Raw genomic sequence first — 19,190 nt, 5'->3', positions numbered from 1 at the left:
GAATTGTTGATCTTGTAAAAGTTGTCCACCTCAATTCTTTGTTAAGAATAAGTTAGTGAAAACTTGATCCTTATAACATTCTAAGTGTGTTAGTAGAGTTTAGGACGGAGTAGTCTTCAACTCTTTGGCAACCGGAGTAGGTTGCGAGTTGGCTTGTCATAAGAACGGAGTAGTTCTTGGACTCGCTTTACAACCGGAGTAGGTTGTTGTCTTTTATTGTACGGGTCTTTTAGTAGTCGGAGTAGATCACTAAAAGAAATCAATAAAAAGTAGATTGGACGTAGGCACTTGAGTATTTGCCGAACCAATTCAAAATCTCGTGTTTTGATCTATCTTTTATTTCCGCTGCTCTTTTATTTTGTTTGTTTTGCTTTGCTTAAACCTCGAAGTAACAGTTCATCATACTGTCACATTTGGTCTGCAGTCTGTATTTCATAAATCGAGACAAATAGCTACAATCGAACCGTTGTTACTTTCATACTTCAGCAAACATTCATTATATCACTCGTTCAATCTTACAACTCTCTTTAACTCAATAAAGTAGAAATTTAATTTTTTAAATAGTACCTAATTCACCCCCTCCCCCTCTTAGGTACTCGAATCCATAAACTCAACAATTATTATATTTATTAATATTAATACTATTACATTAATATTATTACTATTACTATACTACTACTACTACTACTACTACTATTACTACTACTACTATTATTATTATAAGAAGAAGAAGAAGAAGAAGATTACTAATAATAATATATATACTAATAATTATACTAATTTGAGTGTTTAGGTAGCCACCACAAACCACCTTTTATTAGAGCTGGCAAACAATGACACGACACGAAAACCCGACACGAACCCGACACGAAATTAACGGGTTTGTGTTGAGGTTTAAAGACCCATTTATGTAAGTGGGTCGACACGAATACGACATGATATTTAATTGGGTTGGGTTTGGGTTGAGCTCTCTAAACACGAACTCGACACGAATGACCTGTTTGCTAATTTAATCCTATTTTTTCTTAATCCTCCATCACATAAATATACTTAAACAAAGGATTGAGGAGGTTGTGATGGCAAAAGATACGAGGGAACTGATTAGTTGCGGGACCACTGAGAGGAGGAGAGAGGTGTTGATTCGATGGTTGGCTCCTCCGACGGGGTGGCTGACTCTTAATATTGATGGGGCGTCCAAAGGTAATCCCGGCGCAGTCGGGTGCGGGTGGCTTTTTCGTGACCCCACAGGTCGGTTTATTGTGGCTTTTGCGGAGAGATTGGGTATTGCTACGGTAACAAGAGCGGAGATCATGGCTCTTAGGCGTGGGCTTCTTTTGGCTTGGGAGCGAAGGATTCCTCGTCTCATAATTCAAACTGATTCTCGGGTCGTGGAAAGCTTCATGAAAGACGGTGAAGAACTCCTACCGACGGCCCATTCTCATATCATTAAAATCTGCAAATCGTTGATTCAAAACTCGGAATGGCAAGTGCGTATTAATCATGTGTATCGCGAGGCTAACTTCTGTGCAGATTGGTTAGCAAATGTGGGGGTCGATCAGAAGCAAGCTCTACGCATTATGGAGGCGGAGTCGGTGCCAAGAGACCTGCGTAGACTCATTGAACTGGACGCTAGAGGAGTAGCATGGCCACGCTACGTCCCTTTTAGCTTTATGTAGTTGTTGTTTTCGTTTTTGTTTGGACCTCTGTTTCTTTGTTTGGTTTTGGTTTGCTTTGTTCTGTTTTTTGTAGTTTTTTGGGGCTTCCCCTGCTTCGTGGTACCAAAAAAAAAAAAAAAAAAAAAATATACTTAAACTTTCCAAATTGGGACATGACACGAAAACACGACACGAACCTGACACGAAATTAACGGGTTAGGGTTGAGGCTTGATGACCCATTTATCTAAGTGGGTTGACACGAACACGACCCGATATTTAATTAGGTCGGGTTTGGGTTGGACGGTTTGTGACACGAACACGAACCCGACACGACCTGATCTGTTTGCCAGGCCTACCTTTTATCATAATTAGATGGAATAAGGCACCAATTTAACAAATTGTTGTTCAAAGCCTAGCTCGTGTAAGTATCATACTAAATTGAGTGATTCGGTAGCCACCAAGAAGGCAAGAACCACCATCAATCCTAATTTAATTAATTAAATAAATAAAAGTTAACAAATCCTAATTTTATCTTTAACAAACAAATAAATTTTGAATGATTAATTAAAAATCAACAAATAATATTAATAATTGATAAAAAAAAAAGGAAAATACTTTATTAATTGTTAAATTGGAATCAATCTTTTGAGTCATTTCAGCAATTAGAATAAGTTTTAGGGAAAATGATGATTTAAGAGTTCATTTGGTTGGGTTTTAGGTAAAAAAAGGGTACTAAATAGAATGTTTAAGAAAAAATATATGTGAAAAAATAAAGTTCGTATTTGAAAAAAAAAATATTTATAATAAAAGTAATAATAGTAATATTTTTAATAATAATATTAGATTATTAAAATTAATAGTAGCAATGTTATTAATAATATTATAATTAATTAATATTCATATTAATAAGACTATTAGTAATTGTATTATTTATATTAATATCGATATTATTGATTGTAGTAATCGCAATATTCATTATAATAATAATAATAATTGTGATGATTAATTAATTAATAACAATAATAAAAATATTAATAATATTGATATAACAATTTTAATATAATAATAATAAATAAATAAATATTAAATATTAATAAAATCTATAAGTTTAAGATAAGTAGAAATGAAATGTGCTGAACTTAGTGAGGCTGAACTGAATTGAATGAAGCTAAGCTAAACTGAACTGAATGAAGCTGAACTGAACTGAGCTGAACTGAATAGAGCTGAGCTGAGCTGAACTGAAGTGAGCTGAAAATAAGCCAGAAAGAACAGGGCAGATCAGTTTATCTTTATTCAATTCAGTTCAGCTAAATTCTACTCGTATTACTTCAGCTTATCCACTCAAGATCAGTCCATATCCACTCAAGATCAGTCCAGTCCAGACCTACTCCATTTAATACGATTAACTTAGTTCATTTCAACCTAGCTAGAGCCGAATTGGCCTTCTAGGTTTCTATTTATTTATAGCTGAAAAAAAAAAAGGACCTAACAAAATTAAAGAACTCAAATAACACAAAATCTCATTATAGATAGCACATTTTCGTCTATAACTAATGACGGACCAAATATAATACCACATTCCTAATAGGACAAGTAACAAGTGGAGTGGTGGGGGTGAAAAATGTCACCACTTTCAAGCTAAATTTAACTCGTCTTTAGCTATAGACAGATAGCAAGAGTAGCTGCTCAAATAGATGGAGCTAATAAGCTAAAGTGAAAATCTTCATGACATGAAATATAAAAAAGTAGAAAATACCTTACAATCTTACATGCATGCTGCATCCTCACTTAAAGCATCAACCGATCCAACTGCAACAACTGCATTATTGCCTCTTTCACTCTTCCTTTTTCTTTGTTTTCCAATTTTCACCAACTTTTTTTTCCCAAATTTTCAGTGAACATATGACATATATTATCACTACTATTTCTTTTATTCTAAATCTATCCTTCACAATTCACATACCTTTCTTAAACAACGAAGCTTCATATTGTTTGACTACTCCGCCCTTCACCAACTTCCTTCCTATTATATCTTCTAACCTGTTCCAATCTCGATCACACCCTCTCATTAAGTACAATCCGTCACTAGGGCAGTAAAGCTTTCACTCGAAAAGAAACTCTATACAATGAATTATCCTTTGCCATTTTTGATATACTTTACCTTATTTTTATTTTTCAGAGATATTCAAGGAGCTACACTTACCATGCAAAACAAGTGTGGCTACACAGTTTGGCCAGGAATACTACCCAATGCCGGTAACCCCGGTTTAGGGACCACCGGTTTCGAACTCCTCCCAGGCGGATCAAAATCTTTCCAGGTCACACCAGGCTGGTCGGGTCGAATATGGGCCAGAACCCGTTGCTCATTCGACTCGACCACCGGACTAGGAACCTGTGTGACAGGTGACTGCCCATCAGGTCAAATAGAATGTAACGGGTCGGGTGCAACCCCACCCGTGACCCTAGCTGAATTCTCTCTTGGACCCGGCCCAAACACGACCCCAGACTACTATGACGTCAGTCTAGTTGACGGGTTCAACATACCTATGATAGTCGAACCAAATGGTGGGTCCGGGTCATGTTTAATTACGGGTTGTGCATCCGACTTGAATCGACAATGCCCAATGGAGTTACGGGTTGGTGACGGTGACGCGTGTAGGAGCGCGTGTGAAGCGTTTGGTATAGAAGCGTATTGTTGTAGTGGCGCGTATGCATCACCGAGTACGTGTAGTCCGTCGTTGTACTCGCAAATGTTTAAAGCGTCGTGCCCGCATGCGTATAGTTACGCTTACGATGATTCTACGAGTACGTTTACGTGTTCCGAAGCTGATTATACCATTACATTCTGTCCTTCCTTAACAAGGTTTGTTTGATAATGATGGATTTTATTTTTATTTTTTTATCTTATCTTTAAACATCCAGCTTTTATTTTCATTTTCAAAAAATTAATTTCTTGCAAAAGCATATCGCAGCTTTTATCCTGTTCAAAAAAAAAAAATATGCATGATGCATACACTTTTTCGCGTAAGAGATTACGGCTATTTTGACTTTACCATCTAAGCTAGTTGATAACTGCATAACAATACCATTTCTAATATGTCTAACTTGTGTTATTTTTAACTGAGCAGCCAACAAAAAGCGTCAACAGATACACAAACGTCATCAGAAAATCCAGGCGCACAATTCGAGATTGGATCTGGTTCAGGATCTGAGATGCAGCCTGAGACCGGGTTCGGGTCACAGCAACCGAATCATCATCATCATAAGTTCTACATTGGAGGTGGTCAGTTCATATCGGCCTCACCTCCGTCAAGCAAAATTATAACACAGTCCATATACGCATGGCCATTAATAATTTCCTTGATCGTAATTTCGACGACTTTTCAATTACGTTTTTCATAGTTAATATTAACATGTTAATTGGTTACTCCCTTACAAACATGCACATGAAATTTATGTTCTTAGTCTTTTTTTTTTGTTGGAGGTGAGATTACAAAGTGAGGAGCAATTTTGTGTATACTTTTTCTCCAATTATTGAATTCTTTTGACCAAGCTAGCTCATAATGTAAAGCAACATGCATTGAGGATGTAAGATTGCACACTGATTTACTTGTAAATTTAAAGTACCTTTATAAATTGTTGTATGTCTTTTGGTGACAATCAAAGTTGATTAAACTACGCTGCTTATTTGAAAAATAAGTAGCAAAATATAATTATATAAGCTTATTAAGAATTTAAGATGCATGTATTGATGTATACATCTTGCATGTCAACATTATTGTAAAGTTTGCTTGTCAAAATCGTTCGCAATACATACATGCATGCATGAGAGCACACTTTTAAAATTCATACTACCGTTTGTTTGGGAAAAATGAAACCCCTCACATGTAAAATATGGCCATTCTTACACACTCTTTTATAATGTGAGTTCATTGTGTATGGCAGAGGGTAGGGGTGGTCAAAAGTGCGGACTAGTCCTGCCCGACTCGTCCTCCTATACTAGTATGAATAAGGGAGTGATATGTAAGGTGCGTTTTTCTTGTTTGGTATGAGTTTAATTATTCACCTTCCAAATCTATTACCCTCATGAAGGGGTAATACATTACCCACCCTCCTCCTGGGTAATGATTAAAGGAGTAAAATATCTACCCAATAATCATTACTCCTATATGTCAAACCTATCTTCAAGGAACTCATTAACCAAGTAATTAACTTCCCCAATAATTATCACTCAATTAAAATTTACCCCCTAATTATTCCATGCATACCAGACAAGCTTAAGAGCGACTTGTAAGCCTGACGCCTCTATCAAACCAAGTAGCTCAATTTTTTTTTTAAAAAATATTTTTTTTATCGGATGCAAACAATATTATGGGACGTATATAAGCTTTAATAAGATCGATATTGTAGCCACTCTTAGAGTGTTATGTAGATGAAGAGCAAAATAATTAACTACAAAATCGATGCGATAAATCAGACTACAATGTATTGCAGTTTTTTATTGGACCATCACCTATCATAAGTTCACAACCAAGAGAGTTGCCCGAGAAAAAGGTTCTTGGCAGTGACAGATTTAGGAGGAGAGAGTAGCTGGACATTGAAAATTTCGAATTTCTTAGTTAAAATTTTCGATTTTTTACGGGATGTACTTTACGACATTACTAGTTCACCCCTGCCACTACTAGTTCTTGGTTTATTGTTTTTTTTGTACACGATAATGTAGTATATCCTTATTACCCTATGGTAAGATCATAAATACTTGCATAAGATCACACTAGACGAGTTTATTATAAAACGAGTTCTTTTATTATTACTTTTACCTATTAGACGATCATGTTTGGCACGCCATTTCAGTTAGCTTAGTTGACCGAAACTCTTGCTAAATTATTTGTGTGCAAGTGTTTGGCAAATACTCCTAACTAATTTAGCAAATTAACATGTGAGAAATAAGCTAATTTCATCTCACTTTTTTACCTCTTATAACAATAATAAATCATGCCCGGTTACCTAATTATTTTCCTTTGCCAAATAGTTTCAATGATATCAACTATCCTAGTTTTTAAATTTTTAACCGTCTTTTTAAGTTTCAGCTAAATTTTTAACTAATTTTGTCAAACAGAGCTCAATATAACATTATACTTGTACTTGTTAAAACCGTCGAGATTAACTTTGGTATGGTTTGGTACGTGAGACTAACGAGAGACACGTAGTCAAGTCGACCATAGTTCACACGTCAAACAAAACTCGTTGCTCTTTCGCTACACGCTTTTTGCTCTCCTCTCTCTTCAATCTTCATCCCCAAAAATCGCAGGACAACTACCACCAAACCCTAGAATTTCCAACTCCATTACTCAACAATTTCTACTGGATCGCTGGATTCAGCTTATCGATTTCTGGTACTTCAATTTCTTCTTCACTTTTGCAACTTCAATTATGCTGCTACTTTTTTTCCCCTAATTTAAGTTGAATTTTAGTTGATGAAGTAATTGAAGTTGTACTTCTATGATTTCCCCCAATTAAGTTCATGATCACTGAATTTGCAGCTCTATTTTATGATTTCATTGATTTTGTTCAAATGCTGTGTATAATTTGCCTTGTTAATCACCATAGAAGGCATTATTGCTGTGTGATTAGTTAAGATGTAATCAATTAATTAATCTGGAAGATTAATGATTGTTTGATTGTGATAAGGATGTTTTTTAGTTATTTAATGCTGAATTTTTTGCTATTTTTGTGGGAAATTGGATGATGAAATTATGTTGTTGTGATGTGATGGTTGATTGTAGTCCATATGGGGACAGAGCTATTGAGAGCTTGTGTAAATGAAGAGGATCTTGATTTTCCGGCTGTTCCACCGGGTTTTGAGTCATTTACTTCCTTTAAGTTGAAGAAAGTTGAAAATGCTGATAGCGAACCGTGTTGCTCGGTTTCTTCTAATTTGTCCCAACAAGAATCGGTTAATGTTAAATTAGAGCCCGGACATGATGCTGCCGGGAATTTATTAAAGACTTTGAGGCGTAGACCGTCAATGGATCAATGCTCAGACGAGGAATCTGATTCCGAGCAGGGTAATCAGGTTAATGTCTGTCTTTGCTGTGTTTGTATGGGAATTAAATGTTGGTTTAGTTCACTTCTGATATATGCTTGATCATTTATTGCTGCAGAACTTCCCGATAAAGCCAGGGCTTCCAAAAGGGGTCATCCGTGGCTGCAATGAGTGTCGAAATTGCCAGAAGGTGTGTTCGCTTCTTAATTTTTTTTTTTTTTTTTTTTTATTTTTTTTTACCGTGGGCTACCTCCTTCAAAGTCTAAGGCTCCTATATAATGCTCCCTCCATACCATTTATATTGTCCCATTTGACTAGAAGGTTGAATTTAATAAAATGTGATGTAATACACTAATACAGTTATCACCCTTAATAAGAGTAATAGGAATAGGATAGAATGTTAGTGGTTACTTAGCTGGGGGTAATATAAGATATTCACCGTCTATTTACTACATTTGGAGAGGGAACAATTAATTTGATATGGACTATAAAAAATAAGGACAATATAATTAGGATGGATGGAGTAGTACATTCCGGCAAGGGAAGTCTAGAGCTGCCCTGATTTTACCTGGCAACCTATTAGAAATGAGGGTTTGAGAATTTCGCTTAAACACATGCAGGTAGAACGGTTGTGTTCAGGATCTACGGATTGGAGTAATCTTATGGTCTTCAGATTTTCATAATGGCAATAGGCAGCTCTTAAAGGTCGTTGCTAATTGGTTCATTTACAGGTGATTGCTAGATGGCATCCTGACACTGCATGTAGGGTTGAACTTCAGGAGGTTCCAGTATTTTTCCCAAGTGAAGAGGTCTCCAACTTTGAAATTATTATTTTTTGTTTGCATCTTGTTTTTCATCTTGAAGAATAGTTCGCTGATGTCTGATTTGGTAATGTTCTGCAGGAATTTAAAGATACCATAGGCTATATAGAAAAGATACGCCCAAAAGCTGAACAATATGGGATTTGCCGTATTGTTCCTCCACCTTCATGGAAACCTCCATGTCAGCTTAAGGAGAAGGATGTGTGGGAAAAGTCTAAGTTCTCTACTCGTGTACAGAGGGTCGACAAATTGCAAAATCGTGATGCGTCCAAAAAACTTTTAAAAAGCCATGTGAGGAAGAAAAGGAGACGATGCTCAAGAATGGGTATGGATTGTGGGGCTGGGAGTGGTAATACTTTGGAGCCTGGAGGAGCCGGTTTTGGTTTTGAACCTGGTCCTGAATTTACTTTAGATGAATTTCAGAGGTATGCTGATGATTTCAAAGCCCAGTACTTTAGAAACGAAAATGGTACAGATGCCGGGAGTGATTTAGGCAAGGTTACTGCAAAGTGGGAGCCATCAGTTGAGGTTATAGAGGGTGAATATTGGCGGGTAGTTGAGAAACCTTCTGAAGAAATTGAGGTGTGATAAAATTATGAGCACACAAGTTTCCCTTCCAAAAAAAATTATACATGTCACATTATTGTTTATTTGTTCTTTTGGAATGTTTGTACAGGTTCTTTATGGGGCCGATCTGGAAACTGGGGTTTTCGGTAGTGGTTTCCCTAAAGTCTCCAGTCAATGTTCATCCTCTGATGAAGATTATGTCAAATCTGGTTGGAACTTGAACAATTTACCAAGGCTTCCAGGTTCTGTTCTTTCCTATGAAAATGCAGATATATCAGGCGTCCAAGTACCATGGTTGTATGTCGGAATGTGTTTTTCCTCTTTTTGTTGGGTAAGTGCACTTCAGCTTATGTGAAAGTTTTGTTGTCTAGTTTCGCACATTTTATGTCTCGTGCTTGGACACTTAAGATGAAGCCTCACTACTCACTAGTGTGTAGGTTAAAGGTGAAGGCTTCTTTATTCCACACTACAACAGCTAGTTGCAGATTAAACACTCTCTTATATTTTTTTCTTAATATAAACTGTGAAGCAGCTATAACTTCTAAGCTGTGAGCCTGTAAATGTGGATTTAAAGCATATTCATCTGAAAATACACGTGAAGGATACTCTGCTGGAGAGTTTACTATATGGACTAGTAATCTTATCCCTGTTCAATTTATGTAAATGAAACAACTTTTCTGTTTTAAAACGTCAAAAATATTTGCTACTGGTTTCTTGTCTTAAGCGGATCAGAGATAAATATAGTTATTGATGTGCCAGTTTTTTTATTATTATTTTAAGTAAAAAGGAATAAAAGGTTATTCAAGTATGGGTCTGTCTGATTACTGAAGTTTTACATTTTTTGTCTGTGATAAACCATATTCTGTATAGAGTAATGTGTCGCTTTAGTTTGCATTTTACTTCTGGATTGTCAATACTTTACACCCCTATTCTTTTATTTTATTTTGAGCAGCATGTTGAAGATCATCATTTGTATTCCCTGAATTACATGCATTTTGGTGCACCTAAATTGTGGTATGGTGTTCCTGGGAATGATGCGATTAAGTTGGAGGACACAATGAAGAAACATTTACCTGACCTATTTGATGAGCAGCCTGATCTCCTCCATAAGTTGGTTAGTTGGAAATAACTTGTTTAGTTCTTTCAGCTGACAATGTGATTTAATTATATGTATTGCATTTGGTGTTAAATGATAACTCTGGCAGTGTTTGAGTTCCAATGGAAATGTTTGTTACCTGAAATCCTTAGACCACTGGTATCTTGTAGTAATGTATGCATTGGGTTTAAGATGTGAATAGTTTCTGTAGTTTGTGTACTCGTTGATGCAACCTTATTGTCTACAGAATCGGGCACACTTTTTTCCAGCTTATATGCAACATTTTTCTATTTATTGAATGAAGAATTGTAAAAGTTAGTGGATAAGCCGCTCTCTTGAGGAAGGAAAAAAGCAAAATAACTACAGTTGTAGAAGGAAAACACCTTAAATAGCACTTAACTGAAATTAGCGGAATATTTTTTTTTTAAACTACAACCCAACATAACTTCACTTTTAAAAACTACTACCTTTCTTAAACTTCTTTCAAAACGACTACCACATTACTACGTTCGATTTAAATAAACACTATCATTTCAAGCCTAGATGAAAGAATCTTAGCCATCTATTTTGAACGTCCACCATAAAAACATCACTATAATTTAACCAAGGCACCAAGCGTATATGAAAGAATTTTAGCGTCTGCCTCGCCAATTCATTTGCTAATGTTTTACTACCACCTTAAAAACATAATTTTGTGCCTATTTTACTCTTCCCAAGGCTCCCTTCTCCCCTGCCAACTCATTTGCTAACTTGTAAAAGAGTAAAAGTTGGGAATAATCAGGTAAAAAAATGGCATAATCTGAGATCTAGAATAAAAAGACAAGGCAAGTGCGTATTAGTGAGCCTTATCTAAACGGCGCACCTAAAATGCACCGAGGCTTTTGCCTCTTGCCTCATCCAAGGCCCGCTTTAGGCACACTCGAGACGCTTTTTTGAACTAAGAAACAAATGACACTAGTAACCCTCTCATTTGAATATCCAGCCAGCATTCTTCTCAGGGCTTAAGGGTGTGTTTGGATAGCAAAAATGGAAGGAAAGGGAGGGGAGGGGGAAGGAGGGAAGGGAAAGGGAGAGAAAGGAAGGGGAGGGGGAATGGGGTGTGGGTGTTTGGATACAATTTCCCTCCAAATCTTGCCTATTGTGGAGAGATTTTGATTAGGCTTGGAGGAAGAAATTGGATCCCTCCAAATCTCTCCCTTCATTTCCCTCCACCCTAATTTCCTATCCAAACAAGGCATTTTAAATCCCCTATTCCCCCTCCCTTTCTTTTCCCTCCAAATCACTTAATCCAAACACACCCTAAGGGTTCTTTCACCCTCCCAATTTTCTCATTAGTATCCATGGATAAATCATACTAATATCTTCTTATTTCGTCAATGGATTTGGCTGTAAATTTTCTTTTCATCATCTGATATTGAGATTAGAAAGGAATAAGATATTCGCAGATGGAGAAAGGGATTATGAGGTAGTTTTTTGGGTACTTCTCATATAATTAATTTAATAGAGGGAAAGGGTTAGAAACATGTGAGTGAATGATATTAGAGGAAGGAGAGGGTAGTCTAAATGAGGGGCATTAGAGTCATTTCACGGTCTTGTTAGGCTCGGATTACTAAATGGTATGTAGTGTTTTGTTAATCGACTGTAGTGGTAGTGGTTTTAAAAGACGTTTTAGATAGGCAGTGGTTTTTAAAAGTGAATGTTAGGTAGTAGACTAGTAGTTATAAAAAAAACCTAGGAAAATATAAGGCCCTAGGATAACTTGCTTATGTGTGGACGGCCTAGACGCAAATGAAGCCGGAAGTGTCCCTATATGGAATTTAGCAAGAAAAGCCTAGTCTGTAGAGGTTCTTGGCTATTTGCCTTCTGCTCTGACCAGTGTATTATATATGAGCAGCAATACAAATGATATTAGTTTTTTTTGGGTTTTTTTACTATCCATGAATAGCCTCTTTGTGTTGCTAACACAAGGGTAAGCCCGCGTACATCCGACCCCCTTGCCTCGCAATTTGTGGAAGCCATTGAGCCACTGGGGTAATGTTGTATTGTTTGTAATTGTTGTACCTACTGTATTATTGCAAAATATTGCTAACACCTAAAAATATGTGCTTTCCCACAAATATATACTGTAACAACAGCGTCCCAGTACTTTCAAGAGGCTTCCTTCTAGACTGGATAATCTGATAGGTTTAATAACAAAATCAGACGCTCGTATCTATAATTCTATACTACTGTGACAGTAATCAACGGTTTCTCTCTGCTGTTATACACAGCTAGAGCTGATTGAATCAGTCATGCAGTATATTTGTTTATATGCATCCAAACTGTACTGATTCTGTTATCTTCTCAGGTCACTCAACTCTCTCCATCAATCCTTAAATTAGCCGGGGTACCTGTCTATCGTTGTGTGCAGAATGCCGGAGAATTTGTCTTGACTTTTCCCCGGGCATATCATTCTGGGTTCAACAGTGGGTTCAACTGTGCAGAGGCAGTGAATGTAGCTCCCGTTGATTGGCTTCCTCATGGACAGAAGGCTGTGGAGCTTTACCGTGATCAACAAAGAAAGACAACTGTCTCCCATGATAAATTGCTGCTTGGAGCAGCCAGAGAAGCAGTAAAAGCAAACTGGGAACTGAATTTACTGAGGAGGAATACCATTGATAACTTAAGATGGAAAAATGTCTGCGGAAGGGATGGGATCCTAGCAAAATCTCTCAGGGTATGTCCACTAGCTTCTTTATCCTCTTCACATTCTCTTTGAATTTTGTCTACTGCAATTTTATTTGAAATTCAGAGCGAGTACCTTGTTAGGTTGTAATTTTTATAGAAAGATTTTATTTTTAGAAATTAGAATATTGACCGTAAAGCGTGGCTTATCAAGAAATCCAATAAGATGTCCTGATATTAGTTATCGTTCTTATCAATAATAACTAGTAAGTAGTACCGTTTAGGTCTTTCGAGATTTTCGAGGTTATTTTTTACATTCTTAGGCTAGGTGCTCCAGTGCATTTTTCTTGTGTACTTGTAGGTTTCTTTCAGATTTGGTGGTTGTGACATGTCTTGATTGTAGCTCTAATATAATTTTTATTCAGCTATTACTCTTCTACCTCCAATGTTTTAGTGGAGTTGTGCTGCTGGCTTGCATGCAATGTCAGAGGGTAGGGCATGTAGAGCCTCAACCACCAACATTATAGCTCTATATACGAATTATACGTAATACAATAAAACTCAAGTTTTGCGTAGTAAAAGCTATTGTTTTTGTCACTATCTTCAGCGAGGAGAGATCCTCAAATCTTCTTATAGCAAGCATTTTGATTTTTGAAATTTTTTTTTTGCACTCTATTTCAAATACAAATGTTTCATATTGAAGTCACTGAACTCGGCTAGCAATGTCAAATAAAGTTCCACGTCAAGGCTTTGTGTAGTGCTTTTTTTGGATTCAATTGTAAAATCCCTTGTTTTTACATCTCAGCCCTACAGCTTAAATAATAAATATTTTCTCCCAAGCGAAAAAGCTGGCCATTCTACATATGTGCGTGGATAAATATCCATTCGTTCTAAATTTTCTCGATGGAGTTACTCATGTAATTTTAAAGTGATTCTTTGTCTCTTGGTCAATATCTTTCATTTCTTGGTTAACACTCTGTTCTGATTTGTTTCCCTTTTATGTTTGTGCAGTCACGTGTTGATGCAGAGAATGTGAGAAGAGATTTTCTGTGCAAATACTCAAAATCACTGAAGATGGACAGCAGTTTTGATGCCACAACTGAAAGGGAATGCAGTGTGTGTTTCTTTGATTTACACCTGTCTGCTGCAGGTTGTCGTTGTTCACCTGATAGGTTTGCATGTTTGAATCATGCAAAACAAATGTGTCCATGTAGCTGGGACGGAAAATTCTTCTTGTTTCGCTATGATATAACAGAATTGAATCTTCTGGCTGATGCTTTGGAAGGTAAATTAAGTGCCATATATAGATGGGCCAGACTTGATCTTGGACTGGCCTTAAGTTCTTGCAAATCTAAAGATAATGGGCAAGTTAAGGGAGTTACTAGTGCGCTCTCGGAGCATCCAAGTGGAGATCGTCATAGCCAGGAAAGCTCACAAACATTAGTAACTTTGAAAAACAAAGACATCAGTTTAAAGGCTTCACCTGATTTGTCTTCGAGTGTCGGCCATATTTCTTCAGCGCAAAAGGGTAGTTTACCTGAAGCTGTTGTTGCCTTAGAAGCAACAAAGGTTCCTCCAATTAAATTATTTTTGCATGGAAAGCGAAAAGTTGAGAATGTTGAATATGACCCTGTACATCAGCTGAAGAGGTCTGCCATGAAGAAGTCATCACATGGCAAAGAGGAGGTGATTGACTTATGTGACGACGAAGATGATGAGCACTCAAATAGATTACACACTGATGTAGTCAAAAATATCGGTCAGGAAAGTCAGAGTGTTACTGGCATAGAGGGCTCTGATCATAAGTTGAATCTTTGTGATCTAGCTAATGCAGCTTTAGCTGCTGAAGCCAATTTAAACTCGACCTCCGATGGGCAAAAGGGTGATTGTTTGTCTCGTTCAACGTCCCCAAAAGATGAAACTGGGATCAAACACGAAACTGTTGCTTTGTCCGAGGAGCATAATCTTTCATGCCATCAGGGTTCTATTAGCTCTAGTTCGGGAAAAAGGGATCCAGATGCATCCACTCCAGATAGTGTTATTGAAAACACAACTTGTGCTCTTAGTGTAGGACTTAGCATTAAGGTCAAAGAAGTCGATAATCGTGTACAAAGAGGTGATTTAAAGCTACTGGATGATGGGAGAACTCTTCTAGGGAGCCCATCGTGTAGTCATAGTAGCAAGGACAAATGTCATCGCCCAAAAGGGCCACGCATAGCCAAAGTTATACGGAGAATCAATTGCAACGTTGAGCCGCTAGAATTTGGGTCGATTGTTCCTGGAAATCAATGGAGCTCAAGTAGAGCAATTTTCCCGAAAGGTTTGTTGATCTTATGTTTGTTTAAATACTCCCTTTGTCAATGAATAAACTTCCCATTCTTTTTCATGCGAGAATTAAGGCGTACACTAAGATGGGAAGAAAGTGCTAGTTGAGTAGTGGGGTCACAAACTATATTAAGGGGGCGTTTGGTTAGGGGTATTTAGGAAAGGGAAAGGGAAAGGGAATTAAATCAAATGATTCCCTTTGTAGGTGTTTGTTTGCTTATTTCAATCATTCCCTTTGCCCCTCTCTTACCCTCAAGTAACTCCAACTCCTTACCCCTCACCCCCCTAATGAATGAGATTTCATTACCCCTCATTCCCTCAACCACCACCACAGTCACCATTACTTGCAACCACTACCACACTTGCGACCACCACGACACCACCGCCATCACGACACCACCACCGGTAACATAGCCACCTCGTCGCCACCGTATCTAAATCCAACACCACCACTGCAAGCCTTACAACCATCAGCCCCCCTCCCCGTCACCACCTTTTAACCGTCGTTACCGCCACCGTACGAAAGGCGACACACCGGATACATCTACATCCCACCTACAGCGACGCCACTCATGCCCCACAACCCCTCACTATCAGTCGAAACCCCCGTCATAAACTCCACCCAAAACCTCGAAAAACTCTCCCCCACCCCTATAAACACAAGATCGGTGGTGAAGAGTGAATGTCGGTGGTGGGAGAGTTTTTCGAGGCTTTTGATGGTGTTTATGATGGTCGGGTGATGGTTTGAAATGGGGGCGGATTGAGTACGGTGGTGGGGCAGAGGAAATATCCGGCAATGGTAGCTGTGCGCTGGCGCTCGGCGGTTGTTGAAGGTGATAGGCGGAGGTGGCCCTGGTCATTGGTGGTGGTGATGGTGGTTGGTAGTTGAGTTTATAAGGGGATGGTTGTGTTAATTAATTCTATTCCTTTGATAACAAACCAAACAATAAGGTAGATTAGAGGTGATCCCTTTTCATACCCCTTATTTCCCTTTCTTGATTTCATTCTCTTTCCCTTTCCCGAACCAAACGCCCCCTAAGTAGTGACTACAGAGAACCCCCAAAATTAGATAATTCGAGTGGGAAATCTTCATGAACTTCTCTAAAGTAAACCAGTAAGTTTAGAATATATACTTCTAGAAATTGCTATGTTTTTACCTTAAAGACTGATAGTAATCTCTTTTTTAGGTTTTAAAAGCCGTGTGAAATACATAAACATCACAGATCCCCCAAATATGGGGTACTATGTCTCAGAGATCGTGGATGGAGGATCGAAAGGACCGCTTTTTATGGTATGTGCATAATTTGGTTATTCACTATGCGAGTCACATTTTTGTGAGGTTTTGATATACACATCTTGGAAAGAGAAGGGAACAACATATTGTGGTGCTCTCTTGTACTAAGATGGCTGTCATTTTTGTTAATTGCGTCCACATCAACTTGCTTGTGCATCCTATCCTTGAAAAAGAAAAACTTGAGCAGTGCTCAAATATTCTGATAGGATGCAGCTAAAGAATTGTTTTTTCATTTTACTTCGGAGTCTGTTGACAAATTATTACACTAGGGTTGGATAGAGTGCCTAAGTCTATTTTCATCTTCAGGTCTTTTTAGAGGACTGTCCGGATGTATTTTTTGTAAACGTATCACCTACCAAATGTTGGGAAATGGTTCGTGAAAGAGTTAATCAGGAGATCACCAAGCAGCACAAGCTAGGAAAGGATAAACTTCCTCCTCTTCAGCCCCCTGGTAGCCTAGACGGACTTGAGATGTTTGGTTTTACTTCTCCAGCTATTGTTCAAGTTAGTACACTTCAAAACAACTAATGCCCTAATTTATGTCGTAAATGTTGCTCTTTTCTATGGAATTCTGGGTTTGTTTTGCATATAAATTAAGGAAATATTTGAACTGGGGCGTTACTTCATAGACATCCCCCAAGAAAAACCTAGAACGTTCATGGACAGATGAAATTACATCTTAACTATCGTTCATTTCTACATCAATTGGGTAGATGCTCACGAGATATGATCTCCATGCTGACAAGTGTTCCACTTGTAATGTGATTTAAGCTGCACTCCTGCAATGTTTATTTAGCTACCTAACATTTTAATTATTCTTGCAGGGTATAGAAGCATTAGATAGGAAACGCGTGTGTGCAATGTATTGGAATTCTCGGCCGCTTGCTCAAATATCACACTGCTTTCTGCCTAGAGCAAACGTCCAAAACCCAAATTCTGTGTCTGGAGCAAATGGCGGTGCTGACACATTACTGAAGGGACTCTTCAAGAAGGCAAACCCAGAAGAACTACGCTCATTACTGGGTATTGCAGGCAAGAATCCGAGCCTTGTGACCCGTCTTCTTGATGAAGAGATGCAGAGTCGGTCAAGGTAGTCCAGTATTTAGCTCCAGTCCAAGGGGATATATGATTACAGATGAACTTTGAGACTGGAGCTAATATTAAATTGATTTGTAAATTCTTAGTGGTCATTGTTTTAATAGGTTTTTCGAGTTATTTTTCAGCCATAAGCTAGTTATAACGGAGAAATGGGAATTCATCCGTTGGATACCTAGTTCTTGGATTTCCAGTCTTATGAGAGGTTCGGTGGACGCTTAATACCCACCCACCTTTCCTGTTTTGACCTTACAAGTAGGATCTCATTCTAATGCACAGAAGATTCAAATGAACATTTTTACCAAGAAAATAAATCAAAGCCAATTTATTTAATACTTGTACTGTACTACGATGTATTTAGCTTGTATATCGATCCTTGTATTGAAGTTTGCGCTTGTGGGTACCGTAATCAAATTCCCTTGGTATTTAGTCTTTAGTTTCTTTTGTTCATTTCCTTAAGACATTCATCCTAAATTCCTAATGTATACAGTAAGGTTTTAGGTGTCGTTTGGTTGCCATGCTGGAATTAATCTTCCGTTAGTTTTAAAACTCGTTTGGTTGACATGCTGGAATTAAATGGACACGGGAGTTTGGGTAACCAAACAACTCTAGTTTTGCCAATTCATGGGATTTTTCAATTCCCCCACTTTTAAGGTGACAACCAAATGAGGCCTTAGTTTTGGAGGCCTTAGTTTTGCAGCCAGTACAGTTACGAGCGAAAAGGCTACGGTTACACTCAGTGTATAGAATCTTCTATACACTGCGAGTAACCTCATGACACGTGTCAATAGCAAGGACATGAGATAAAAAAATTTCAACTTTCATTCTGTTATATTTTGGGACGCAACATTAAAAAAAAAAAAATTGAAACTTTTCCAAAATTATTATTAATTCTTTATACCATACTTTTTTTCTGATTTGGTAAGATAATATTTTCATTCTTTACTTATTTACATTTTTTTTCCTTTTAACAACAAAGTGATAGAACTGATTAACACCAATCCCTACCACCACCACCATCACCGCTGCCTCCTCCCCGCCAGGCAATCACCTACCAGTGTCGGAGACCTCCCAAGCTAGGGAACGACTCTAGCCACCAATGTGAACCCTTACCCCACCGGTGCACCAACTTCCTTAACTCCACCTAATAGCAGACCCGAGAATCTCACGCCTCAAGCCTGTAAACTACCACTTTACGCTACCAACCACCTTTTCGTCCTCCTCATGGGTCGCCATGGCCGTACAAACCACCCATGTCGTCATCCCTGGCCGCGCCAACCATCACCCATGCCATCATCCCGTCAACAATCAAATCGAATCATTGGATCGTTGACGCTATTAGATCAAGGCAAATCGATCATTGATGGTATTAATATCTTTGAAGTTATTACTTCGTATGTAATCAATTTATAAATCGATTCATTGACATGATTATCCGTCTAAAAGAAGTCCTGCACCAATAATTTTGAGCAAATTAACTAGTCGATCCTGCAACTATTCTGGAAATTGCACCTACAACTATTTTTATTGCTCTTGCACCATCATAATGCTGCTATTAAATGGTACAAATGTTCTATAAAAGCATTTGGCCTGGTTATATAAAACATAACATTCTTTGAATATTAA

At 37.8% G+C, this 19,190-nt stretch overlaps 2 protein-coding genes across 2 annotated transcripts; both read left to right on the top strand.

The window, feature by feature from the left end:
- The first annotated feature begins 3,506 nt into the window (after nucleotides 1-3,506).
- Nucleotides 3,507-5,279, top strand: LOC141658678 (thaumatin-like protein 1). The gene is made up of 2 exons (XM_074465565.1): nucleotides 3,507-4,519; nucleotides 4,785-5,279. The coding sequence occupies exons 1-2, from the start codon at nucleotides 3,783-3,785 to the stop codon at nucleotides 5,056-5,058; spliced, it is 1,011 nt and encodes a 336-aa protein (XP_074321666.1). The 5' UTR covers nucleotides 3,507-3,782; the 3' UTR covers nucleotides 5,059-5,279.
- A 1,591-nt stretch (nucleotides 5,280-6,870) lies between these two features.
- LOC141586577 (putative lysine-specific demethylase JMJ16) lies at nucleotides 6,871-17,897 on the top strand. The gene is made up of 12 exons (XM_074407865.1): nucleotides 6,871-7,052; nucleotides 7,443-7,732; nucleotides 7,821-7,892; nucleotides 8,434-8,511; nucleotides 8,605-9,105; nucleotides 9,200-9,421; nucleotides 10,043-10,204; nucleotides 12,534-12,902; nucleotides 13,862-15,170; nucleotides 16,363-16,466; nucleotides 16,776-16,973; nucleotides 17,294-17,897. The coding sequence occupies exons 2-12, from the start codon at nucleotides 7,448-7,450 to the stop codon at nucleotides 17,561-17,563; spliced, it is 3,570 nt and encodes a 1,189-aa protein (XP_074263966.1). The 5' UTR covers nucleotides 6,871-7,052; nucleotides 7,443-7,447; the 3' UTR covers nucleotides 17,564-17,897.
- The last annotated feature ends 1,293 nt before the right edge of the window (nucleotides 17,898-19,190 follow it).

The sequence above is a fragment of the Silene latifolia genome, chromosome 6, assembly GCF_048544455.1.
Source record: "Silene latifolia isolate original U9 population chromosome 6, ASM4854445v1, whole genome shotgun sequence".
In the NCBI taxonomy this organism is placed as follows: Eukaryota; Viridiplantae; Streptophyta; class Magnoliopsida; order Caryophyllales; family Caryophyllaceae; genus Silene; species Silene latifolia.
Note: the sequence above shows the minus strand (reverse complement) of the source record. Positions and strands in the feature narration are given on the sequence as shown.